Source organism: Corvus moneduloides, chromosome 17 (assembly GCF_009650955.1).
Source record: "Corvus moneduloides isolate bCorMon1 chromosome 17, bCorMon1.pri, whole genome shotgun sequence".
Classification (NCBI taxonomy): domain Eukaryota; kingdom Metazoa; phylum Chordata; class Aves; order Passeriformes; family Corvidae; genus Corvus; species Corvus moneduloides.
The window spans coordinates 10485842-10508560 of NC_045492.1; the positions used below are offsets into that span (position 1 = coordinate 10485842).

The 22719-nt window shown below is 45.1% G+C and overlaps 1 protein-coding gene across 3 annotated transcripts in view; it reads right to left on the reverse strand.

Annotated features, from left to right (window-relative positions):
• The window catches only part of CDH4 (cadherin 4), a 424678-nt gene that overhangs the window by 13835 nt on the left and 388124 nt on the right, over window positions 1-22719 (reverse strand). For all 3 annotated transcript variants that reach the window (XM_032126957.1, XM_032126958.1, XM_032126959.1), the window contains 4 exons: window positions 13489-13674; window positions 7923-8176; window positions 4692-4834; window positions 528-761 (listed from right to left, as the gene is read on the reverse strand). In XM_032126957.1, the coding sequence (XP_031982848.1) occupies window positions 528-761; window positions 4692-4834; window positions 7923-8176; window positions 13489-13674 (817 nt within the window). The remainder of the gene's footprint in view (window positions 1-527; window positions 762-4691; window positions 4835-7922; window positions 8177-13488; window positions 13675-22719) is intronic.

Here is a 22719-nt window from a genome sequence, read left to right on the forward strand (position 1 = left end):
TTTTCCATCCTCTGCTGAAACTACCAATAAGCAGAGCAACTAGGGCCATTTGTGGCTGCACTCTGCAATATAAAAATCCTTCACATACTGGTAATCTTCACACTTACCTAGCCCTCCTGGTTCCATGGTAAATTAAAAGGCTGCCTTTATGCAATTATGGTCAGAGAAATGAACATTGATCCTGATTGTGGCTTATGACAATTACACTGGAGGAACATAAGGAAGACTGATAATAGCTTTTTTCCCCTTGGCCATTATGGATGATTTATACTCTGTTCACTACTGATAACTGTTCATAATTATGAACTGCATTAAAAAAAGCCAAGTGCCAAGGCTCTTAGAGTTATGCTGCAGGTCTGATACAAATCATTTCTGATTAACTATCTTGTCTATAATGTCAGCCGTAATGTGCTTTAAAAAATAAAAATCAGATAAAAAAAGCGAGAAAGTTTCGAAGTTGGAAGCCGCACGTGGGCTCATTAGTGAACCAGAGCCCAAATGTGCTCAGGATTGCCTGCCCCATTTACCATTGAGCCGTGTGATGGTCCAGTTCTTCCTCACCGCAGATGGCACACTTGGCAGCTCGAAGACGAAGGGCCCCACGTTTGGATCGATGTCAGCGTCCGCGGCTGTGATGTTGATGACATTCAGGTTTGGCTTCTCGCAGATCTGCGCCTCCTTTGGCAGCAGCTCCGGAGCGTTGTCGTTGATGTCGATTAGGTAGATCTGCAGCGTGCCGGTGCCGCTGGCGGGGGGAATTCCTGCACGGGAGACACGGACCTGTGACTGCCACCAGGGACTGGCAACACCACGGACCAGCCCCTTCTCTGCCTTCCATTCCCAATAAACCAGGATTTTCACCCTGCCTCCCTGGACCTCATTAGGGACATGCTGCACTTTCACGGTCCCTTGCTTTACGTGGTATTATTAAAACTTCCCCAAGCCTCCTAATGTTGCTGTTTTTCGCTCCTGCAGAACAGGAGGTTGAGTTCTGCAGATCTGTAGCCTGCAGCAGTGCCCCTAGACCCTGAAACTACAAGCAGGTGATGCCAAGTTGCTCCTGCAAATCTTGGTAATGGCTGTTTGGAAGAAGAAAAACCATTAGAAAGAGAGCTGACAAGAGGAAAAAGAGGGCTTGGAGGGGAGAAAAACCTACATAGTGTAACCCATGGGTCAGCATTTACTGTAGCACTTGCTGGCCAGTTTTCAGCTTTGAGACCATTACTCTGCTTCAAAGAAAGCCCACCTCTCCAGTATGTCCCACACCCAGCCCTAGCTTTAGTGGTGAGAGGTCCTGCTCAAAGCCCACGGTATGAGCCATCACCAGACACATTGGGTGATGCCACTAACCCCCAGCAGCAGTGTTATGTCCCAATACACAGTTCCCCATCCTCTCCACATCTGTCCCAACCAGCAGGGATGTCACAGCACGGCAGTCCTGGTCCTCCAGCCCCCTTCTTGATGGAGAGGCACATTTGTCTGACTAATGACCACTTACACAAAGTAGTATCTGCCCTGGCAGGGGAGAACAGCCTTCCCAGAAAGGGTGCAGTGCTTTTCATTTCTCTCCCCACACATTTATCTGGCAGCTCTGTGTTGGCCTGCCCTCTGCCTGCCTCTCTCCTTTGGCAGCATGGCTTCAGCAATTCTTTTTCAAGTTTGTATTTTCAGTTCTGGCCCTTCCTCCCAGTGCTAGATACAAAACTACACAAACCACTTCCCCACCAGGCTTCTGCTTCCTCGGACTTTCCTTCCTACATTCCTTCCTCCATTTCTCAAGGGAGCCTCAAAAATTCTGAAGGAACTCTGGAAATCCTTTTTTCAGGGTTTCCACACAAGCTCTTCAATCATGGATTCTCATCCTTTCATCTTGGAAGCATGGGGTAGGTCTCCTTCTAAAACAATGTCTTTTGATCAGCCTTGAAAGCTTCTGGAGAGGCAGACAGCCCACCAGGATACTGGGGCTGAACATGAAAACTGACTTTTGGGACCAAGCAAAGTGATTTTACTGCATCCACGTTACTCAGAATATCTTCTGGGATAAAAGCAAGGCTCCCACTGTAACCTCTGAGACAGACTGAACACAAACCCTCAGTCCTGAGAGACACTAACTGGCACGTGGCTGACGTAACCTGCAATTGCTGCACACACAAATGCACTTTTGTTGGGCCATTGAGTATTGTTGGGCTCCGAGTCCTGTTTTTTTTGTTCCGTTGTGTTCCTGAGTGCAGTTCTGGGGCAGTTTCAGGAGAAATGAACAGTAAACAATTCTTTAAATGGTGAAATATTACAAACTATGGCACATTTCACATTATTTCAGCTGTCTAATACGGAGAGAGCAAGGACATAAAGCAGGTACTGATGTATGATGAAGGATCTTTGGACTTTATCCTCAGGAGATGAGGACTGCAATAGTATCACTGACTCCAGTGGAGAAGCTGGTCTGATCCCTGAAATTAAGATTGAAATACTAATGACAAAAGGAAGAGGAATATACAGCCTCCACATCTACATGTAACTGTTGCATTCTCTATCACTGCCTTTTTCAAAGGGCCAGTGTCTGCATTCCCACAGCAAGGCATAAGCCAAGGTTTTCATGCTCAGCCCTCAGCTTCCTGAAACCTGTTGGAATATGATATATTTAAGTTCTCAGCTTCCCTGGGAGATTGGCTGAAATTGGCTGCGGGGTTCAAACACTGCCAGGCTCCACACCTGTGTGATCCAAGGGACTGTCTCCTCGGAAACCAGGTTAAAACTACGCTGTTGATTAGGATTCCCCTTTTGCCCTCCTTACACTGCAGCCAAGACTCTTCTTAAAGACAGTACCTCTGCACTGTAGCCCAGGGAGAGAAAGAGAGCACGTCCAAGGAGTATTTGGCTAAACTTCTCCTTTATCATGTACTGAGAGCAGCAAAAAGAACTTCAAGGAAAGAAGATGCTGCTGCTTCTTCAAGAAAGAGAGAAAAATCCCCCCCAAAACCCTTGATCCAAAGCTTTTCTTTGATGAGTACGTGATGCCAGAGAACCTGGAACCTGGGAGAAATGTGGTAAGAGTCTATTAGCCTAGATGGAACTTTAGCTGTTATCCTAAGCACTCTAAACAGAATTTTAAATAAGGTGTTGCTTTATGTGCATTTTGATGGCTGCAATATACTGGTGATAGATTAATTTTACAGAATAAAGAGATTTATCTAGGCCCTCACTTTCTGAGCTGCTGAAATGATGGATGTGGAGGCGCTGATGCACTGCAGCATCAGCATCACAGCCAAGGAAAGGGGTTAACTCCACATCATGTGGCACCAAGTGCCTGGGATTTGCAAGGTCAGATGGTGACGATTAGGTTGGTGGGTTCAAACTCTACCACTGCACCTGTGAACAGCCTTGGCCAACTCATTTGACCTGTTCTGCCCTGTGGCTTTTGCAGATGAAGACCACTAGACCCTTTCGGGAATATTTTGAATTTCACTGTTCTGGCTGCCTTCATGGAGGGGAAGCTTAGGATGGGGCTGTGGGGTGAGTCCTACCATTCAAGGCACAAGGAAGGGTAAAATGCACTTCTTGGTACAACTCCTCAGCACTGAAACTCTTCCATGAGTTTCCCTTGCCCCTGTGACTCGGGATGCAATGATTGAAGTGATGCATGGAGACCCAGAGGGAGGAAGTTTTCATTAGCCCTGCAAGCACCACTGAATCTGCTCATAATGGCCATGGCACCTCCAGCCTGAGGGATCACACAAACACTGCCCTGAAAGCACCTGCAGAGTATGAGCAATATACTTAGGTGCTCACAGCCAAGCCCAGACTTAATTGTGCTGCTGAAGCAGGGCTCTGGTTTGAGTGCTCAGCACCCTGGAGGTGAGGGTGGGTGAGGGGGAGGAAGGCCTTCTCCTTGTCCTGGGAAACTCCTGAGCTTTTTCCAGCTGCAAGAATTGAGGAATGAAATACCAGAATGGCCACATTTGGGTGTGGTTAGCAAAGTTCATCAACTCCTCCTAACCAGGATTAGAAAGAGAAAAGCAGGGCAGCAGCACTGGGCTGCTCACCCTTGAGCGAGGCCAGTGCAGGAGTTTTCAGTGCTGACTGGACCAAAAGAACTGAGTGATCCTTAATGAGGAGAGAAGAGCCAACAGGACTTCTCCAAGAGACCTGGGTGGCCTCAGTGGCTTTGGTAATAAGCACACCAGCACTGAGATGATCGGATGACGGCTGCGCATCTCAGGAAGGCAGTGGCCAGGAAGAGCCCGGCTCCAGTGACAGCCACACCTTTATGAAAGCCACCGACTTATTTTTAATACCCTCCTGACATCCCATAAAATTATTTCTGGTTTCCTGATGGAAGGCTTCCTGAATGCTCTGATCAGTGCCTTTGGGAGGATTACCAGGACCGGTGTGCTTGGCACCCCTTGGAGAGCACATCCCTTTGACGCTTTTTGAAGTTCAGGCTACACCGCTACACTGAGCTCCCCAAATCAATTTTCCATTTGTCCTCCCTTTCCCTTAATAACGCTCTCCGTATACATATGCGCACATTTAATTTACTCCAGCAATTTCCCATCCCACTTTCACATTTTTGACCATAAAAACCTGGGAAAAAGATAACTTATACTGACAACTCTGTCAGGGCATCATTTCTCTTAATGCATCACATTAGAGTCTTATTGAAGCATGAACAATGTGAAGCCTGGGCTCACCGTTGTCAGCCGCCAAGAATGTGGCCTCGTAGACATTATTCTTAATGTAGTCTGACTCTCGATCAAGGACAGCAGCAGTAGTGATCTGACCATTTGTGGCATTAATGTTCAGCCAGTTTGCAGGATCTGACAGCTTAGAGTATCTACAGAGAAAGGAAATAAATACATGGCAGTCTTTTCACTGACATATCCTTAATATTGCTTGAAATACGTTTTTTTCTGGACTCCTGACCCATGATTCAAAGGACCTTTGGATAACTGGTTTTGTTGACAAACACAATGCTAATTGAGTATCCGGTTTTTGACCTTTACAATTATTCAATTTTTCAATTTCTTTAGTTTTAAAGGTTTTTCTTTCCACTAAGTGGCACTTACATGCCTGTTTCCTGCTGCTAGGAGAGGACATTTCCTGACATCTTGCAGATGAGGAGAAATGGGGTCTGCAATGACCACTGCATTCGTATGCCTGAATTAGAGAATGGATTCCTGCTCTGCCCTGCTCCTGACTTTGCCCTTCTGCAAACAGGTTTTTAAAGCCAAGGTTATCCCTGTTTTCTGCCCACCATGAATAAACAACAGTTTGGGAATACCACACCACCAGAGTCCCCTCCCAAATATTCAGTCAACTCACAGCTGTTGTCTATTCATGTCCCATGCAACCAGCTGAGAAGATGGTTTGTTTTGGGCAAACTTTTCCTGTGTTCTCCAGATCAGTGTGTTCAGTTCATCTTTCTCACTTGCTTGTTTTCTTGCTTTTATTTAATTCATTGCTTTTGATTTCTACCTCTCAGTTTTGTACTGTTTGAACTGAGATGGACCATAACTATCTGACTGGAAGCTAATAAATGGGCAGACTAAAAATTGCTGAAATGAGCAAACAGAAGCTGAGCTTATTTCATGGGTAACTCAGACCTGCTGATAATTTGATATGATTATCATTAGATACACAGGTGAGAGCACTACTGGCTTCTGGTGAATATCCCTTTCCAGAATTGGGCTGTTTGAAGCAGAAACTCAAAGGGAAACTTGAGCTGCGTCAATCCATGTGAAGAGGAAAGCAACACACAGCTGGCACAAACCGCTGCCAAAGGATAGAATTACATTTCATGGAGCTAGACTCTTTGGGATGTTTTCATTCCAATATCACTGCTGTGAGGCTCCTGCCCTTTGTCTGTTTAATGACCAGGGATCCAGCCTTAAAGCTGGCTTTGTGAATGTGTCTGTGGCTAATGAGGATAACTTGAGGTGTGACACTGGCCATGCCAAGCCGTGCATTACTGGAGATGCTCCTGCTTCCTCATCTTCTATTTGTAAAAACTCTGTTTCATCAAAGACTATTTAGAGACTGAAAATTGTATGCAAGGCTCTAGCAGCTGGATCAGCTCTGCAAAGTGCTTATCACGGATCTGTAGGCTTAGCCTTTTGGGTATCTTTGTTCCTAACTCACCAATGTCAACTGTGAAGTAAAAACTAAAATACCTGTTTTTACATCTCACAAAGACAGGACCCCAAAAACACCCCACTGCTTCTTGCAACACCTGGGCATTGGCTGTCCTGATGCAAAGGGAGAGAGACTGTACTGGGGTTTGGAAATTAAGTGCTGGTGGATGCACAAAATGTGTGTGCTGGAAGCCCTAGAAAGAAACAACTCAACTAACTGGCTGTTCATATTCACAGGAAGCCTTACAAGACCCTACACGTGCCCTGTGCAATGACAGGAACAGCAGGCGCTCGTTTGGATTACAGATCACCCCCCTCCAGGTTAGAGGGAGTACTCAATCAGAAATGAGTTGTTCTCTCCTCTGAAAACCAGCCTTGGTACAGACATCAGGGAAATAAAGACCCTTCAAAGGCCAATATTTCAAAAAGAACATAAGAAAAATGAGCTTATTAGTTAGAATGGTCTCTTTCCTCCAAAGTCCCAATACCTGTCTAAAGACAACAAGATGAGGCAGTGAACAAACGATCATTTTCTAGACCAGACAGCTCCGTGCCAGGTGAAATATTTCAAACTCTTCCTGACACAAAATGTCACAACTGATGCAAGTTTAAGTGGTCTCAGCTGTGGTCACGTTGTATACTCAGGTTTTGCCAAAAATACTGCAGCCCTCACAGACTTAGCAGTGCTATTAGCCCTTACAGACTTCCTTAAAAAAGAAACCAATTTCTGTGGATGTAGAAGCATCCAAGAGCAGGAAATGCATTTCCTGTCTGCACAGATGGAGCTGAAATAGTTGTGAAAGTGTCACAAGGGCTCTCATTTTCACCTACACTTTTCTGTCAATTATTTCCTGGTGGGAAGGTGTGTGAGCTGGGATCCTGGACTGTGGATTCAGTCCCCAGTCTGCCCAGGTGGGACAAAACAGAGTGAGTGACACCTTCTTGGTCACAGCATGAATTAAAAGTCATCTTAAGCTGCTTGGATCAAAATCTCACTTTTACAAGGTTAACATTTTGCCAGCTGAATCCCATTCACAGGGAAAGCAGCTAAGGAGGAGCTTATGTTTGGCAGCTGCTCTGAAGAGAAAGGGAAGGTTGGAACAAATTGCACCTACTTGCCTACTAGCAGGCAAGGGGAGCATTAGTGAGATACAGACCAAGTGCCAATGGCCTGTGAGTGGGTGTTTGACTGCTCAGGCAATACTGAACTACTGACACTTTAAAAGCCTGCCCAGCAGCTGTTTGTAACCCCACCAGCCTTGCTCTGAGCTAGTGGACAGCTCCTCTTGCACTGTGCTTTTAAGCCAGGTTGAACCTAAATCCTCTGGAAGCAACACAAGGCATGATTAAAAATCCCAGCCATTCCCTTTGACAAACTAGGCCTAGCCCTTTCTGTGCCTCAGTTTCCCCCCATGAAACAGAAATACTAACGCTGCCTTTTACCAAACCTCTGTGTTTATGAAGTGCACGAACCACACAGGCCAGAGCACGCTGGGCGAGGCAGCCCTGACCCCTGTAACAATGCAGAAACCTGCTTCATTTGAAGGTGTCACCTGCCCCACTGCAAGCCAGTAACACGGGATCCAGCTCTGTCTGCTCTCCTTAGCCCAGCTGCTCAGAGCCTGGCTTACCTGGAGCAGGGGGACTGTGAGTTTACAGGCGTGCAGGACACTGTGCAAGCACTCGACTGCAGGTGCCACTCCCTGCCAAGCATTTCATTCATATCCCACCAGTCAGTTTGGAAATTAGCTTTCAGCTGTAGGGGAGCCCCTTGGCTGCCTGGTGTCCCACCTTACTGCCTGCTGCATGAAGCGATCGGGATCCACCGCCGAAAATGTTGTCAGGATGGTCCCCGTTGGCACCCCTTCCTCCAGCCTGATTAACTTGTGGTTCGTTGGGAAATACGGTGCTTCGTTGACATCTGTGACTGAAATGGTGACTCCTGCTGTCGACTGGAAGGACATCTGGATGCCACTGGCCAGGGGAGCTTGGTTTGATACCATCACTGTCAGCATGAAAGCTCTGTTCATCTCGTAATCGACTGCCTAAAACAAACAAACAAACAGGCAAGTATAGAGCCAAGCAGAGAATAAATTCTACGTTCTGGATGGAAACTGCAAGATTAGAAGGCAGATGATATCAAAGTCATTGCCTCATCTTGTTTCCTCCTGAGCTCAGTACTTTTGAAGGTGTAAATCCAGACCAACTTCAGCCTAGTGGAGGGTTTGGCCTTCCAGTGCAAATAGTTAAAAAAATTCCACAAAGGAAAAACTGCAAACAGCAGGGAGCATTTTCCCTGTGTTTCACTCCAGTGCTAAGTGGTTTCCAAAAGACAACCTGCCTGTGAGAGTTGAGCATCAAATGAACAAACCCACCCAGGGCTGCTCTAATGCAACAGGTGGAGCCTGTTAAGAGGGATGGGACAGGCACTTAGCAGTGCTATTAGCACTGAAAACTGCTGACTATGGAACCAGGATGGTCTCTGTGGACTCGTGAGCCTGAAGGGCTCTTTATTTTCCCTCTTAAATGAGCTTCTAAGTAAAGGTGGAGCGGCCAGGAAAAATCCCTGGTCAGGTTAAGCAGGTGGTCCTTCCAGTGGGACCTCTCATCCTCCTGCAAGGCACCTCGTGGTCTCTGGAGGTTGCCTACAGCTCTTACAGCTGGGTTTTGCTGCTGGGAGGCCACAGATCTTTTCTCAACACACTCATGAAGACAATGTGTCTCAGGAGCCAGACGGAGTGAGAAGCCTCTGCTGGCACGACTGACTGAGCCCAGTATAATAATAATTTCTAAACCATCCCACTAATTATTATGAGGGAAGTCACTAATCATCTGCCAGAGAGGCTTGAGTTATGCAGGATCACACCTCTGCTTGTTAAAAACTGCTTTGCCGTGATTTATAAATTTAGAAGCGTATCCATCCTCCCTAATACCTTCTCCAGAGCTGAGTCTGCAAAGCGCTCACTCAAGGTGTAAAACGCCACAGCTACACCAACTTGGGCAGGGATTTACAGCAGCAAAAGCTGGCTGCCATGTCCTGTTTAAAACCCAGTATTGTCAGGAGGGAAATCAAATCATAGGAGGCTACACGAGAGAAACAAATTTCAGGGGCAAAAGGTAAAACAGCGGAATCTCTACTCAATTGAAGTGCAAATGTTCCCGATGCTAAATGGCTTCCTGACAGGCAGGGCCAACATTTAATAAATAAAAGGAAGCATAAAGATTCCCAGTACACCCACCCGTGCTGACTCACGGACTTGTGCTGCATTCAAAACCGATGCATGGTAAAAGTTCCCATTTAAGCACTATTCAAGGCCTTGAAACAATTTGACTAATGCATTTCCTCAATTTCTTTTCACACCCCTTAAATTTATATTCCCCCAACTTTCTTCTTTTTTCTTTTATTCATGCTGGTCTGTTTGCTAACCTGCCTGCAGGCACTGTGCACCTCCCTCCCCACAGGGGCTCAGAGGCGGCTGGGGGCTGAGCTGAGCAGCTCCATGGGGAATGATGTGGGAAACTCCCTGCTGCTGATGCTCAGGACACACTGACCACACACAACTCTTCTAGGATGTGGCCTGATGCAAAGCAGTGGGGTTTTTTTTCCCCCCAAAATGTAGGGCCATTCTCTCAGCTTCTTCCTCTTTCTTCTGGGAGCAACAAAACCAGGGCTGCAGAAAAATTGTGTAAGGAGCGGGGCTGGACCAGGATCAGCCACCCCAAAGGCTGTCCAGGAGGCATCAGTGTCCCCATACAGTGTCCACCACACTTCAGTCTGCAAGACAGAGCTGATCTGCCCCCATCTCTCCTGTGTCCATTGAGTTGTATTTCACACAGTTTTGTTGGGAAAAAAAAGGTAAAATCAAGAGCCTGTGCTGTCTCTGCAGTGTTTGGGCTATTGAACCCCATGGGACAGCAGCCCCTCGCAGCCAGACACTGTCCAGCCCTAAGGCAGAACTTCTTTCACACCTTAATAAGCAATTTATACCAGAACAATTCATACCTCTGCTCCCTAGAGCTGCCTCCCTCTGAGGATAATGGTGCACAGAGCACTGTGTGTTCCTCACACCACACTCAGCCCTTCCACCTCCCTGCATCTCACTGAAAATGCTGTATATTGGTCATCTGACGTGGTTCTAGAGACATGGTGGGCTTGGCATTGCAAGGTTAACAGTTGGACTTGATGATCCTAGAAGTACTTTCCAACCAAAATGATTCTTTCATTCTATGACAGCAGGCTCCTGAAAAAGCCCACAGAGCTGCTACATTTGGGCCAAGGACACATGGGACTGTTGCCTACTTTTCACTTTTATGTCCAAGAAGCACTTGACATGAAATTAAAAAGCAGCACTTTTGCAGATACTCCTTGCTGGATGTTTGGTGTCTGATCTGGCTGGGAAGTATCCCCCTGGAGATGCTGCACATCCTCCTCCTTCACGAGCACCTCCGACCTGGATGCAGCAGAGCGATGCCGAGGGCTTGCCACGTGTCCTCCTTTTCTCAGGGTACTTTTAACTGAAGTGAACAAATTTGCCTGGTGTTATAGTTGATGCAAATAATAACTGAAGCTTCAGCAGCATCTCCATTATAAATTCACAGCTCTGATCCATGCAGAGTTTATAATAACATTTTACTTAGCTGGCTGCCACAGGGCAGCCACTGCTGCTCTGGGAGATTGTCTTCAGACTCTGCGGTGTCTCATCTGAGTGGGAAGTTTCTCTCTCCCCTTGATCAAGGCTTTCTTTGAAGATTAGGGTCTTGCACAGTTATGGAAATGGTTTGTAAAGGCAAGAACAGAAAAGGGAAATGTTGTACTTCTGGTGATCAGACTGGAGCTACAGATGGGGTTTTGTTGAGGGCAGCTGCAAAATGGTTCCCACGAGCATAATCTGAACTCCAAAGGGAAATCTGGTTTGGATGGATTTCTGGCCCTCCATTTCAGGCCCCTAAAATGCTGGTGAAGTGGTGGGATTCTGCACAGAGCCCCACTCCCTGTGCTGTTGCTGTGACTCCTTTGCTTGCAGCAGGAGTTACGTATAAGCGGCTTTGAAGAGCCACGTGAAAATCCAGCCATGTAGGGTCTGTAAATAAATGGTTCATTACTTGACTTAATTTTTTACCTGTGTTTTCAACCCACATCAGTGATCAAACCAGCAAGAGACTGCTCCCACACCACAAAGAACAAGCTCTGACTGGCCACCCAGTCTGATGAGAGTACATCCCCCAAATCTTTAAGCATATTCACTTATTAACTGAGAACGACATATTTCAAAGAAGAAGGTGGAATCCTAAGAGTCTTCCCTTCTTCACCATGAAAATTTAATCACAAGCAATTTCACTCATTCTCCTTGCTGCAAATACACCAAAAAGCCCCTCAGCCTGATAAGGCTAGGGAACCCTGGTGCCCAGGGGGATCAGGTGAGGTGATGTACTGAAGACATCCAATGCAATTTCAAGCTCTGGGCTCAGCTCGATGAGATTGGATTTTCATGTGGTTCTCTGCTTTGTGATCACTGTGGGTTACACAGCAGTGGAAAGTCAACACCAGCATCAATGGTGTCTTGACAAATCTGCCCTGCTTTTTACCTGCAAGTTGTGAATAAGGGATGGTTCATTATGCACAAGTCCTTGTGCGGAAGTGTTGATCATGCAAATCCCCTGTTGTTCACTTTGATGTGCCTTTAAACTACAGTCCTGACACTTTGCAAGATTTAGAACAAGGGGTCCTTCCCTGCTTGCAGTGAAAACGTTGGCATTTCGATTTCAGACTGGCTGCTGATGTCAGTGGAAGTTAAATTTTTGCACTTTACTTAATTGAATATTTTCTGTTTAAGCAGAAAATATACAGTACTTACACACATATATGCAACCATATATACATGTCTAAGCTTGAAGAGGTTTCATAATGTTGCACCAGGTAAGGCTGTCAACCATCATCACAGAGCAGTAAAAAGTGATAAATAAGAGGACCCTGCTGAAATACCATCTGGCAGGTAGGATGATGTCTCCCTTGAAGTTTCAGCAGAGCAGCATCTGCAGACACACACACATAGCCCAAGGGTCAGGGAACAGGACAGGCTCACACATTCCTGCCAGCGTGACCTCATTGGCATTTCACTGATGCCATTTTTCCTAAGACCCAAACTGAGCACATTAGGAATGACTGCAACTTGTTTAGCTAATAACATGGAAACAGAGCTCAGCACAGAGCTATTCTTGGATCATGCTGCTCTTCAAACATTAGTATTTCTACCTATGTTGTTGATTAAAACTTTTTGTAAGGGAGGGCCAGACTTATCAGAAGGTGCTGTCTTTATCCACCCCAGCAGGTATTAATCCTTCCCATGTGCAGTGCATGGTGTGTGTTGTGCAGCTCCTACACTTCTCAACAGCCTATGCGTGATGTCTTCGCTGTTTTTTGTAGTCAGAGGGAGCATCCACAGGCATCTTATCTGGGAAGAGCTTCGGGGAATGCTGAAGGGATCCAGTGATGTCCTGGCTGTGTGTAATGACTGCAGAAACACTCACTGGCCTCAAAACTGAAAAAGGAAGCGAATGCTCCAATGAAGATAAAGCCAAGTTCTTTGGAGGCAAGGAAGGAAACACAATTTGATATTTGCTGCAGGTATCTTGAGGCTTCCAGCTCTCCCAGCACATGGAGGGAAGACAGGATGGTGGATATTTACAGTCTGATTTCTTGGAGTCTTTAGACAAGATCCTTGGCTGATCCAATCTGCAGGGTGGCTTTCACTTGAGTGGAGCTGTCCTGAATTGAGGATCTGTCCCACTCGGTGTGTTTATCACTTAATACCTTATATCGCTTAATTTCCTTATAAAAGGAAAATTTCTCCTGCAGTTTTCCTGCCAAACAACTCAGTCAAAGGGAAGATTTCCTTTCCTTCTGAAAATTCACTCCTCCTGAGATCTCTCCTGCACTCCCTGCTTTCACAGAGGCTCACTTGACTGACCCAGGCAGTGAAACACTGCCCTTGATTCACAGCAAACAGGGGCTTTTCTGGCTCAGGAAGGGCAGGGCTGCCCAGCCCAGGCCTGTTCCCTCTTACAGAGCTCAAAGAGCCAAAGAGATGCAGGAGGTGGAGGTCAGGCTCGGGTGCTGGGAATCCCTTCAGCACGTGAGGCTTTTTGAAAGCTCATGGTGCGCTGGGCTGAGCTGGGAAACCCAGAACCAGTGCCATACGCTGGAGGTGAGAGTATTCAGGACTCCTGCATGGAGAGAGATGGGAAACAACAGATCCCAGTACTTCCAGGCAGAGAAGGCATGAAAGAAGTGCAGGCTCCTGGCAATCCCTGCAGCTGTAAGGGTGACAAACATGGTGTGCTTTGGCCTCCCCCTTACCTTCACCACGGTGACCATGCCCTCGTTGGTGATGGGGTCTGTCCGGATGGTGAAGTGGCCGGAGGGGTCCCCGCTGATGATGCGGTAGATGGCATTCCAGTTGGGAGAGTGGGGCTGGTCCCGGTCCATCACTGTCAGGTTTGCCACCACAACCTCCACTCTGTTCTCAGGCACTTCTCCTGAATACTGCAAAAGAAAGACAGCAGTGGTCACAGTGGGAGCTTTCTGTCCATCCTCACACCTCCCTCCCCTCTCCCTTCCATCACCATGCCCACTGGGAAACCAGTCCCATTAACGGGACCATGCAGTTATTTGTAATGAGCAACACATCTCTCTCTAAATCTGATTTTCCTATTTTTCTCCTTTGAGTATTTTCCCAAAGCCTAACTTCACCTCTCAGCCCAAAGGAGAACAAACCCACTATCACATGGCTGCTGCACAAGATTCAGCAAATGTTCCAAGGAAACCAACAAAAACCATTCCTGGTATTCTTGCTCAGTTACATCAACCAGAGAGTTAATTGTCAACAGCATGGGAAAATGGCAGAATAAAATGTCTAAATTTTTTAGGATGACTATCTCCATTTATCCCAAGGTATTTTGCCTCACTCAGATTTCAGTGATGCCATTTTATTGCTTCTTCAGTGATTTTACTTCATTTTATTTCTTTCTTGCCCTTGATTTGATTCTGTCTCATTATTTGAAGTGTTTCTTGTGATTTTGCCACACCCTTTCCTGGCGCTTAATTCTCTCACTTAGCACTGATTTCCATGGAGCATGTCCCATTCAGGCACATCCTGACACATTAACTGCATTCTTTTCTGCTTTCCAGTCCCTGATTTATCACATGGCTGATCAGGGATCCTGGCCTGTGAATACTTCCAGTGTTTGGGGCTCAAAAGCTGCCAGTAAGACACATTCCCAAATTTTCAACTGTCCTCATGTCTCAGCATTGCCTATTAGCAGCACTCGCAAATCAACACTCTGAGTGACATATGGCAAATTAAACACTGGGGAAATGCCGGGAGCGGCTGGCTCGGTGTCTGCAACTGAAATCCTGGCCCCAAACTGCAGGAGCAGAGCACTTCTAAAATCTGGCCTTTGGTGTGCACAAATGCCAGGTTGTGTAAATGATAATAAATCACGCCTTTGTTAGCACAAGAGTCCGCTTCCCCTCCTAACCCATCCCCATCCTTTGGCATCTCTCCGTTACGGATGCTTATATTTAGGATATATTATTCCACCGCTGACAGCAAAAATATTCGGTCTGCCTTACGCTAATGTAAACTTAAATTTGCCCTTTAGTGGTATCCTGAATGGCATCTTGCCCTCTTTTCTGCTATGCACCTGTCCTAAACAAGTTTTCATTAGTGAATGCAGATGGCATCTCTTTCCAGCCATGCCGAGTGGTGGGGAAGAACAGTGGGAAGCTGCAGGATAATTCTTATTCCACTACATGCTGCAGCTCTTCTTTGCTCTTTATTTCCCCTGATTTCACTTTTTCTTTACCCATTCTCTTGCCCAATTTGTAGTCTCTGCAGCACACAGCTTAAGCAAGGGAAATATATGGAAATTTATCAAAAGCCTCTTGAAAAATCCATTAGATTATGTCATATGTACACTCTACTATCACCCTTGTCTGAACTGAAGGAGCTTAGTTAAACAGGATCATCTCTTCCTAAATCCACACTAGTTATTGCCCATTACATTAAATTAATGTTGTATGGCACAGCAGCAGTGACAAGCTCATGAGCCCCCAGCCTCTTTTAGGCTGCACTGCCGACAACAAGGTATCATATTGTAATTCCAAAGGAGTTAAACACTCCCTGAAACCATCTTGGATCTTCAACCCAGGACCACAGATTTTTTCTGTCACTCCCAGGCTTATGCCCTGCAGAACCAAATAGAATTATGTCACCAAGAACAAACCATCAGCTGTATTTAACCCATTTAAGAGGGCCAGTCCTATATGATCCCTGAACACCTTTAGCAGGTCATAACCCAGGGGCTGCCAACGAATTTGGGTTACATGGAGGTCCCACGTAATGGATTTTACAGCAGCTCTTCCAACAGCCATCACATCTGTTTTCAGCCCACGATGACAGAGCTTACACATTTTAAAATATGAGGTTATGTTAACAATTATAAATACACAAGCACATGCCAATATAAAGCCTGGAGGAAGACCACAGCAGCCTGTAAAGTTTTTCCATTGGAGTAAATACCACAATGCTCAGCACATCCTGGGCAATCCAGGAGTTCATCCACTTGTTGTTGACTTCTGTTAGGTCCAGTTAGGAAATTATCAGTCCTAAGCAGCACTGAGAGTGGCTATTGCCTACTGCGCTTATAAAGCAAAATGTTTTTCTGATGAGAACAGAGCACCTTCACTGGAATCAAAGGAGCCATCCAAAGCTGTTCAGGGTAAGAAGCAAATCTTGGAGAGATGTGCCATGAAGAAAAGAATAATTTTCATCAGCTACAGATCATCAGCTACTGGGAATTCAAACTGCAGTCTGCCTTTCCTCCCTCTCAAACTCCCCCACTATCATTATTATAGGTAAATGCTGTAATGTGTATTGTCCACAATTGTCTTTACCTTTAATAAAATTAAGTAATGACATTAAATTACACCTGCTAAAGGAAGGATGGCAGCTCAAAGCTACCCACACTTCTTTAATGTCATTCCCTCCCCACCCTGGAGTAATTCAGGATAATGAACATCTTTCACTATGCCGCTTTCCAGCATTCCCTCTGCTCTAAGTTCTCTTTCATAAGATTACAATTGATTTTCAAATAAAGAGAAGCATATCTATTCAAACAATGTAAAACAATGGGCAACAGAGGAGCTGCTGGAGTAAACACAAGATTGATAAAGCAGTGCTTGACCTATACCTGTAGCATTTACTCATATTCCCCTGTATTTCATTTAGCTTCACTTTCAACTGTTGCATTTGAAGTTCTTTATTTCCAGAGTGCTTTTTTAAAGACCATTCACAAGGATTTCTATGGCTGATTGTTACACACTTTGCTTCCCTTCTCAGATAAGGATTCCTTCTGAAACTGGCATGTTCTTAAATCCTTGAATTCTGTAGGGTCTTTTTTTCTTCCCCTCCCATAAAAGCCTGTGCTGGCAAAACTCCTTCTCCCACTCCTCTGGAGCTGGCCTCTCTGAAATCATGCCTTGCTGAAAAGGAAATAATTCATTCTGATTTTTGGGCTGGTACTAAAATTGGTTAATCCCAGAATTTGTCTTTCATCTCATTTGGACCTGACAGCACATAAACACACAGACAAATATAATTTGGGTTGATGTAGGGGACAAATGATAAATTCAGACCATGACTTGACTTTGTGCAATAAATCTGGAGTCTGGGCAGTGAAGCCATGCACATCTGAGTAAAACCAATTAGCTACTGCAGCCACTCCTAGGGAGGTGTGGGATTGAGACAGATGAACACAAAGATAATTATTCAGGCTTCCTTCTAAAGGGAGCTCCTTTTTTCCAATGTTCTTACTTTTTTCCCTGGCTGGTTTTGCTAAAAAGCTGTGAAGGCAGAGACTTGTTCGCATGAATGTCTGCAGGAAAGATCTTTCTGTTGTCTCCAAGATTTGCTAATGATGACACAATATTTGTTCCAGGCAGCAGTGGTTTATGAAGGCTGAATTGCCTGGAGAAATAGTGTTTCATGACCTATAGCTATGGATTAACACAGAACAATAAGGGCATTTCAGTCCTCTTATTAGACTCTGAGCCCTTCCCCTGACAGCTATGGCTGCTGCAAAGTGCTGAATCTTCTCTCTGGGTCCCTTAGGCTGGGAGAAACCGAAATGAGAGTGAGTGCATGTGGTGGTGGGGAGTCCCATCCCTCCCCAGTTCCTGCTGCCAGTCTGCACTCAGGGGGCTCCATTGGCCCACGCAAGCTGTGGGAGCAGGCACCCAGCCTGAATAAAACCTGCAGCTCCTCACGCTTCAGGGCATCCACCCAACCCCTGCTGGCATCCCAGGCAAGGGTTTACCTTTCCTGCATGATATCTAACAAAGATGCTTGAAAAGCAGGGAAATTAATAAACAACTGCGGTCTGGTTGCAGCAATCTGTGTAAAATGGAGGAAAAAAAAAAAAGATGAAAATCTCCTAATAAATCATTAATTGTGATGTGCTTGCCCAACTGCAGCACGGAAACAAGCAAATGCCATCCTAATTGATTGCTTCTTATTCCATCTTTATAGGCCTGCATTTTTTATTGTGGGGGTTGAATAAGCCCAGAGGTGTAAAAAACCTCTAGATTGTACTCTGCGTATCTGCCAACTTGATATTTAGATCAATAACGCTCTTCCCCTCCCCCCCGCTATTCCTACTACTGGTAATTTAGCTTTTCTTCCTAGCAGACTAATTACTGTTTTCTTAAGCCTTACTATCAATTCTGTGACCTTTAATTTCCAATATTGTTTGCTGTAGGGATGACTCTGCTGGGGCTGTGAGCTATCCCAGCCCCTCTGCGCCGCGTGGCTCAGCCCCAGCTCTCGGCTGCTGTGACAGTCACACAGGGACTGACTGCGAGGTTCTCCCTCCACTGTGTGCAAAGGAGACCATGAGCTGGCTCAAATCCCCACAAAACCCCTGTAAAGTCAGTCTTATTTTCCAAGTCAGGCTTTGAGATGCTCATTTCTGGTTTTATTAAACAACTCACTCCTGTGAGGTCTCGAGTGATGAGCACCGATGTCCTCACTCCTTTTTGAGGCTGCTGGGCATGACACCAGCCAGCAGTCTCTCCATAAACCTCTTGGCTGTTGATTTTCCAGGCTCATGACCACAATATCCCCTGCACTGCAGTGTCCCTGCTTCAGCTTCACATCCACGTGGATCTGCTCCACAGTCCATCCATGGACGCATTGGTGCTCCTTCACAAAGGAGCTGCCCAGGCTGCAGGCACTGCCTCATGGTGGTCAGGCAGGAGTCAGCCTTGCCCAGCCCAGTCAAGGAAGTGCATAACAACGAGCTCACCAGCTTCAAAAAGATGCTTTGGAAGTTTTGCCTTTGTCCTCAGCAGTTTGTGCTGTTAAAGCACCACACCTGCCTGCAAAGGAGCCCTCTCAGCTCTGAGCATGGTGTGGTGGAGACAAGGCACCCACTGGTTCACAGGGAGGTTGTGCAGGAAGTTTGAGCGATGCTCAGCGTGGTCTCCGTGTGCTGGTTTCTTTTTCTTTGGGCAAGTTTGAAAAACAACAGCAAGGCTTAAAGTTTAGCACTTCTGAAGCTGATCTCAGGCTGGAGCACAGACAATCTCTGTCGTGTTCCTGCCACAGGTGACAGCCACTGGCTTTACACTTTGTCTTTGTTGGTGTTATTTTTTCAAAATCTCAAGTAATGACTAATTCTGGATCAATATACGAGTTTTACTCTTTGAATGTGAAGACAAAGCTGGAGCAGAGGAGAATAAAGCAATACCCTCTCTTTCAGACACAGCAAAAGAAAATCCTCTCACTTCAGACTCCGGTGTGAGCAAGGAACGTGTAGGTTTCACCTTGGTTCAAAGACTCTTTGAGTACTTGCCAGGAGTTCAGCGCACATAATAGTAAAAGGATATTAAAAAAAAAAGTAGTTTGCATGTCTAACAAAGAGCACTAATTTTTTTTTCGTTATCAGATGTTACATTCTTTTGATAGTATGAAAAGATGCCGCAGGAATGATGACACAAGACACCATTCTGCTGCAAGATAACCATTTCCAAATAAATATATCTTAAGAAATGAGGTTTGAAGTTTGCATAGAAATTTAGATATTTTATAAAAATGCATTACAACACAAAGGAGCTCTTTACAATGTTCATATGAAAGGTTTAAAAAGAGATTAAAATTATGTCCTTGGAAGGCATATAGCCTTGTCAAGAAAAAAAAATTCTACATTAACCCTGTGTAGGAAAGTTGTACTTTATCTCTATTTCAAAGGCTATAAAGAACCACTTTAATCAACCTGCTTGACTTTGGGGACTTGCACATCTCACTGAAACTCATGAAATCTGGCATAGTGTGGTTTCCAGAACACAAAAGCCTTTAATCCGTAAACCGACACTCTTGTACATTCAAATCCTGATACTAGCTCCTTGTTAGGAACTAAAATTGTGAATTTATCCAAAATGGGATCTCATCTCGTCTAAATGATGTAGCCTTTGCAACAGTGACCTTTAACAATGGTTATACCCAACAATGAAAGATTTTATGTCAGGAGCCAGTGGAAACAATATACATTAAAATTCTGATCTGATAGCACAGCCCTTTATTTTCCAGTTTTAGACAAGGATCCTTTGAACATTTCATTTGCTCTCTTGTCTAACATACCTTTGTTTTTTGCCTATGGAATGAACAGCAGGAAAAGGTGGCTGATACTTTTCTGCAGACTATCTGATTGTCAGGTATAATTAGTAATGCTCTTAAATAGAGACATAGATTTTAAAACAGCTGGAACAGCCTACAAAGCCTTATTCTTAAAAAAAACCCCTTATATGCATACATTTATATAACAGAACCTTTTTGCACAGACACATCATGGCTTTACAGTGCTTGACAGCCCTATGCTTCCCTTCAGCTGCAGAACCAAAGGCTAAAGTGACTTGCCTGTCTCCTGAGGCAGCCGCAGAACGGGCTGGAGCCGCGCCCTGCGCTGGGGCAGAATCCTGGGAACATCATTAATTCATGTGTTACTTGATAAATCCATTAGGTCAGCCTGGATTAACCTATCGATCTCCCCAGTGCATTGTCACAGAGCCCTGTGATCCTTGCTGAGCTGCCAGGATGGAAAAGGCCCCAGCTGGGAAGGCTGGCGGGGAACTGGGATGAGCTGGATCACAGCACGGCTCTTCCCAGGCTCTGAGCTCCACTGGGGAACCCAAACAGGTTTGTATGGGCTGGGGAAAAACAGGGCAAAAGAACAACCAGAAGCTCTACCACCTCAAATCAAACCACCACTGTTCTGGATACTCTGACCTCAAATTGCCAAAGTAGTGCCCCCTGCGTCCCCCACCACGGCACGGGGCAGCTTCCACTGTACTTTTACTCTCTAAAATAACCAGCTCCCTAAAAAGAGGATGCAATTAATTCATTTGTTGGCACGTCAATCCTCGCATTTCCTTCTCCTTCTGCAAACTGCAAAGCAGCAAATAACCACGCTGCTTTGAACAACACTTTGAAAACATGTTTTTCCTGATTTGCATGTAAACGAGAGCAGCAAAAGTTGTGTGAGAGAGCTCAGCTCCTAAGTGAGAAAAACGTACTGCACAGGTCTGGCTCTGTATCTCTTGGTGAAATGTGTCTAGAAGGGGATGTTTCAACTCGGGCACCTGTAATAAAGTTTCATAAGGAAGGGCCTTAAGCTGATAAATCTGGTTTAGGATTTTCTTATTAACTGCCCATTCCTCATAATGAGTTTTTAATTTAATTTTTTTTCATATTTTAAGGCATATAAAAGCTGCTCATGTGCTTCTGGGATCTCAAGAGGGGTATTTGGGAAAGGAAGAATTTTGAGAGAACTGAGACTGATTTTTTACATACGCTATAATCCTGGTATTGAGATTTTTAACAAGTTTCCCGTGCAGCACAGCTCAGCCCTTCTGCACACTAACTCCTGCTCCAACCTCCTCTGCACTGCAATTGAAATCTCTGTTATTCCCAGATTAGTCTCAGAATTAGCACACAGGGGGTTTTTGTGTTTTTTTTTAATGAGTAGATTGGAACTCCATCATCAGGCACTGGAAGATCCTCTAGTCTGGCCATAAAAAGGGTTCCTGACTGGACAGAGCACTCTTGTAAGGAGAAAGCCACTGAAGCAGGTGTTTTGTTCTAGAAGTGTGGTTTATTCTGTGGTTTAAAGATGTGATCATCTGCACTGGTGCCACAATGGCCAATTTTTTATGTCCTTACTGATGTTTAAAATATAATGGCAATGTCTGCCAGTGGGGCGAGAACTTGCACTCACAGGAGATTTGTGCCAGGGTTTCTACAGGAAGGGATGGAGTCCCTAGAATCTCAGCATTACAGAATGGTTTGTGTTGGAAGGGTCCTTAAAGGTCACCTAGTCCAACTCCCTGCCACCTTCACCTAGGTGAGAATCTGGCACTCTAGAGAAACGCCTGCCTGTTTACAGTAACTCAGAGCACAGGAAAGACTAAATTCAATGCTGTGTAATTAATCAGCCTTGCCATGAAAAAGAGGCTTCTCGCTGCAATTTTGTTTTCAACATTTCCTGTGGAATGGAGCAGAGAAATGCAGTGAGAAATGCAGGATATTGGGTCAGCGAAAACATGGAGTCACTCTCTAGTTCTAAATTTAGGAAAGAAAACAATATTATTTCTCCTTTATTTTTTTTTAAAAATTAAAACCTGTTACTGCACTATGCTGAGCAGTAGGAAAAACTCTACCATGCTCAAGAAAACTTTGTGAAACCTTTCAACCATTCTCTGATTTTAACCAGCTGTTCTCTGTGTTGTGACCCTTTCTCCTACAGCTGAGAAGCTCTGAGACATCCTGGACAGTTAGAAAGTTTTGATAAGAGAAAACTCACTCACAACACTCCCAAATCCTTTGCTAAATCTCCCTTTTTTCCCCCCCAGCATGTCACTAAAGATTTCATAAGTGAAATGTACTTAATGAAATTCTAGATATATATCCTCTTAAAATGACAGCCCTCAGAAGCAACTGTTTTTAAGGCAACAGAATATTGAAGAATTAAAAACCTGCCGACCCAAGGAAGTCAGCCAACCTCAGGAGGAGATTTATTTCAGTGCCTTGCAATAATGGAGTTACAGAATGTATTTAAATTTCTCAGCCTCACACCAGTGCCTGAGATGCTGTGGACTTTTAAGATCATGAAGTAATCCAGCACAAATGGGTGCTCGCCTGGGACATCTGGCAGACATGGACATGCCACAGCTGTGTGGACATCCAGCCTAACCAGGATTCTGCTGGGTAACTACATTCAGAGAATTGAATTGGGCTCTCCAAGGCCAGGTCTGGAGGAGAATTAGGATGTTTCATATGTAATCAAAAGCAGAAAGAGGCACAAAATCTAGAAGAAACCATTCAAATTTGAGGGAAATGCTACAGGTGGAAAAATGTCAGACAAGAAATGTGGGTAGATATGTGATATAGGAGCATCAGTGTCTGATTTCTCCTTGAAATTTTAGCCTGACTGATGCCCCAGAGATGATGAGAACAGCGTCTGATCCACACACCCT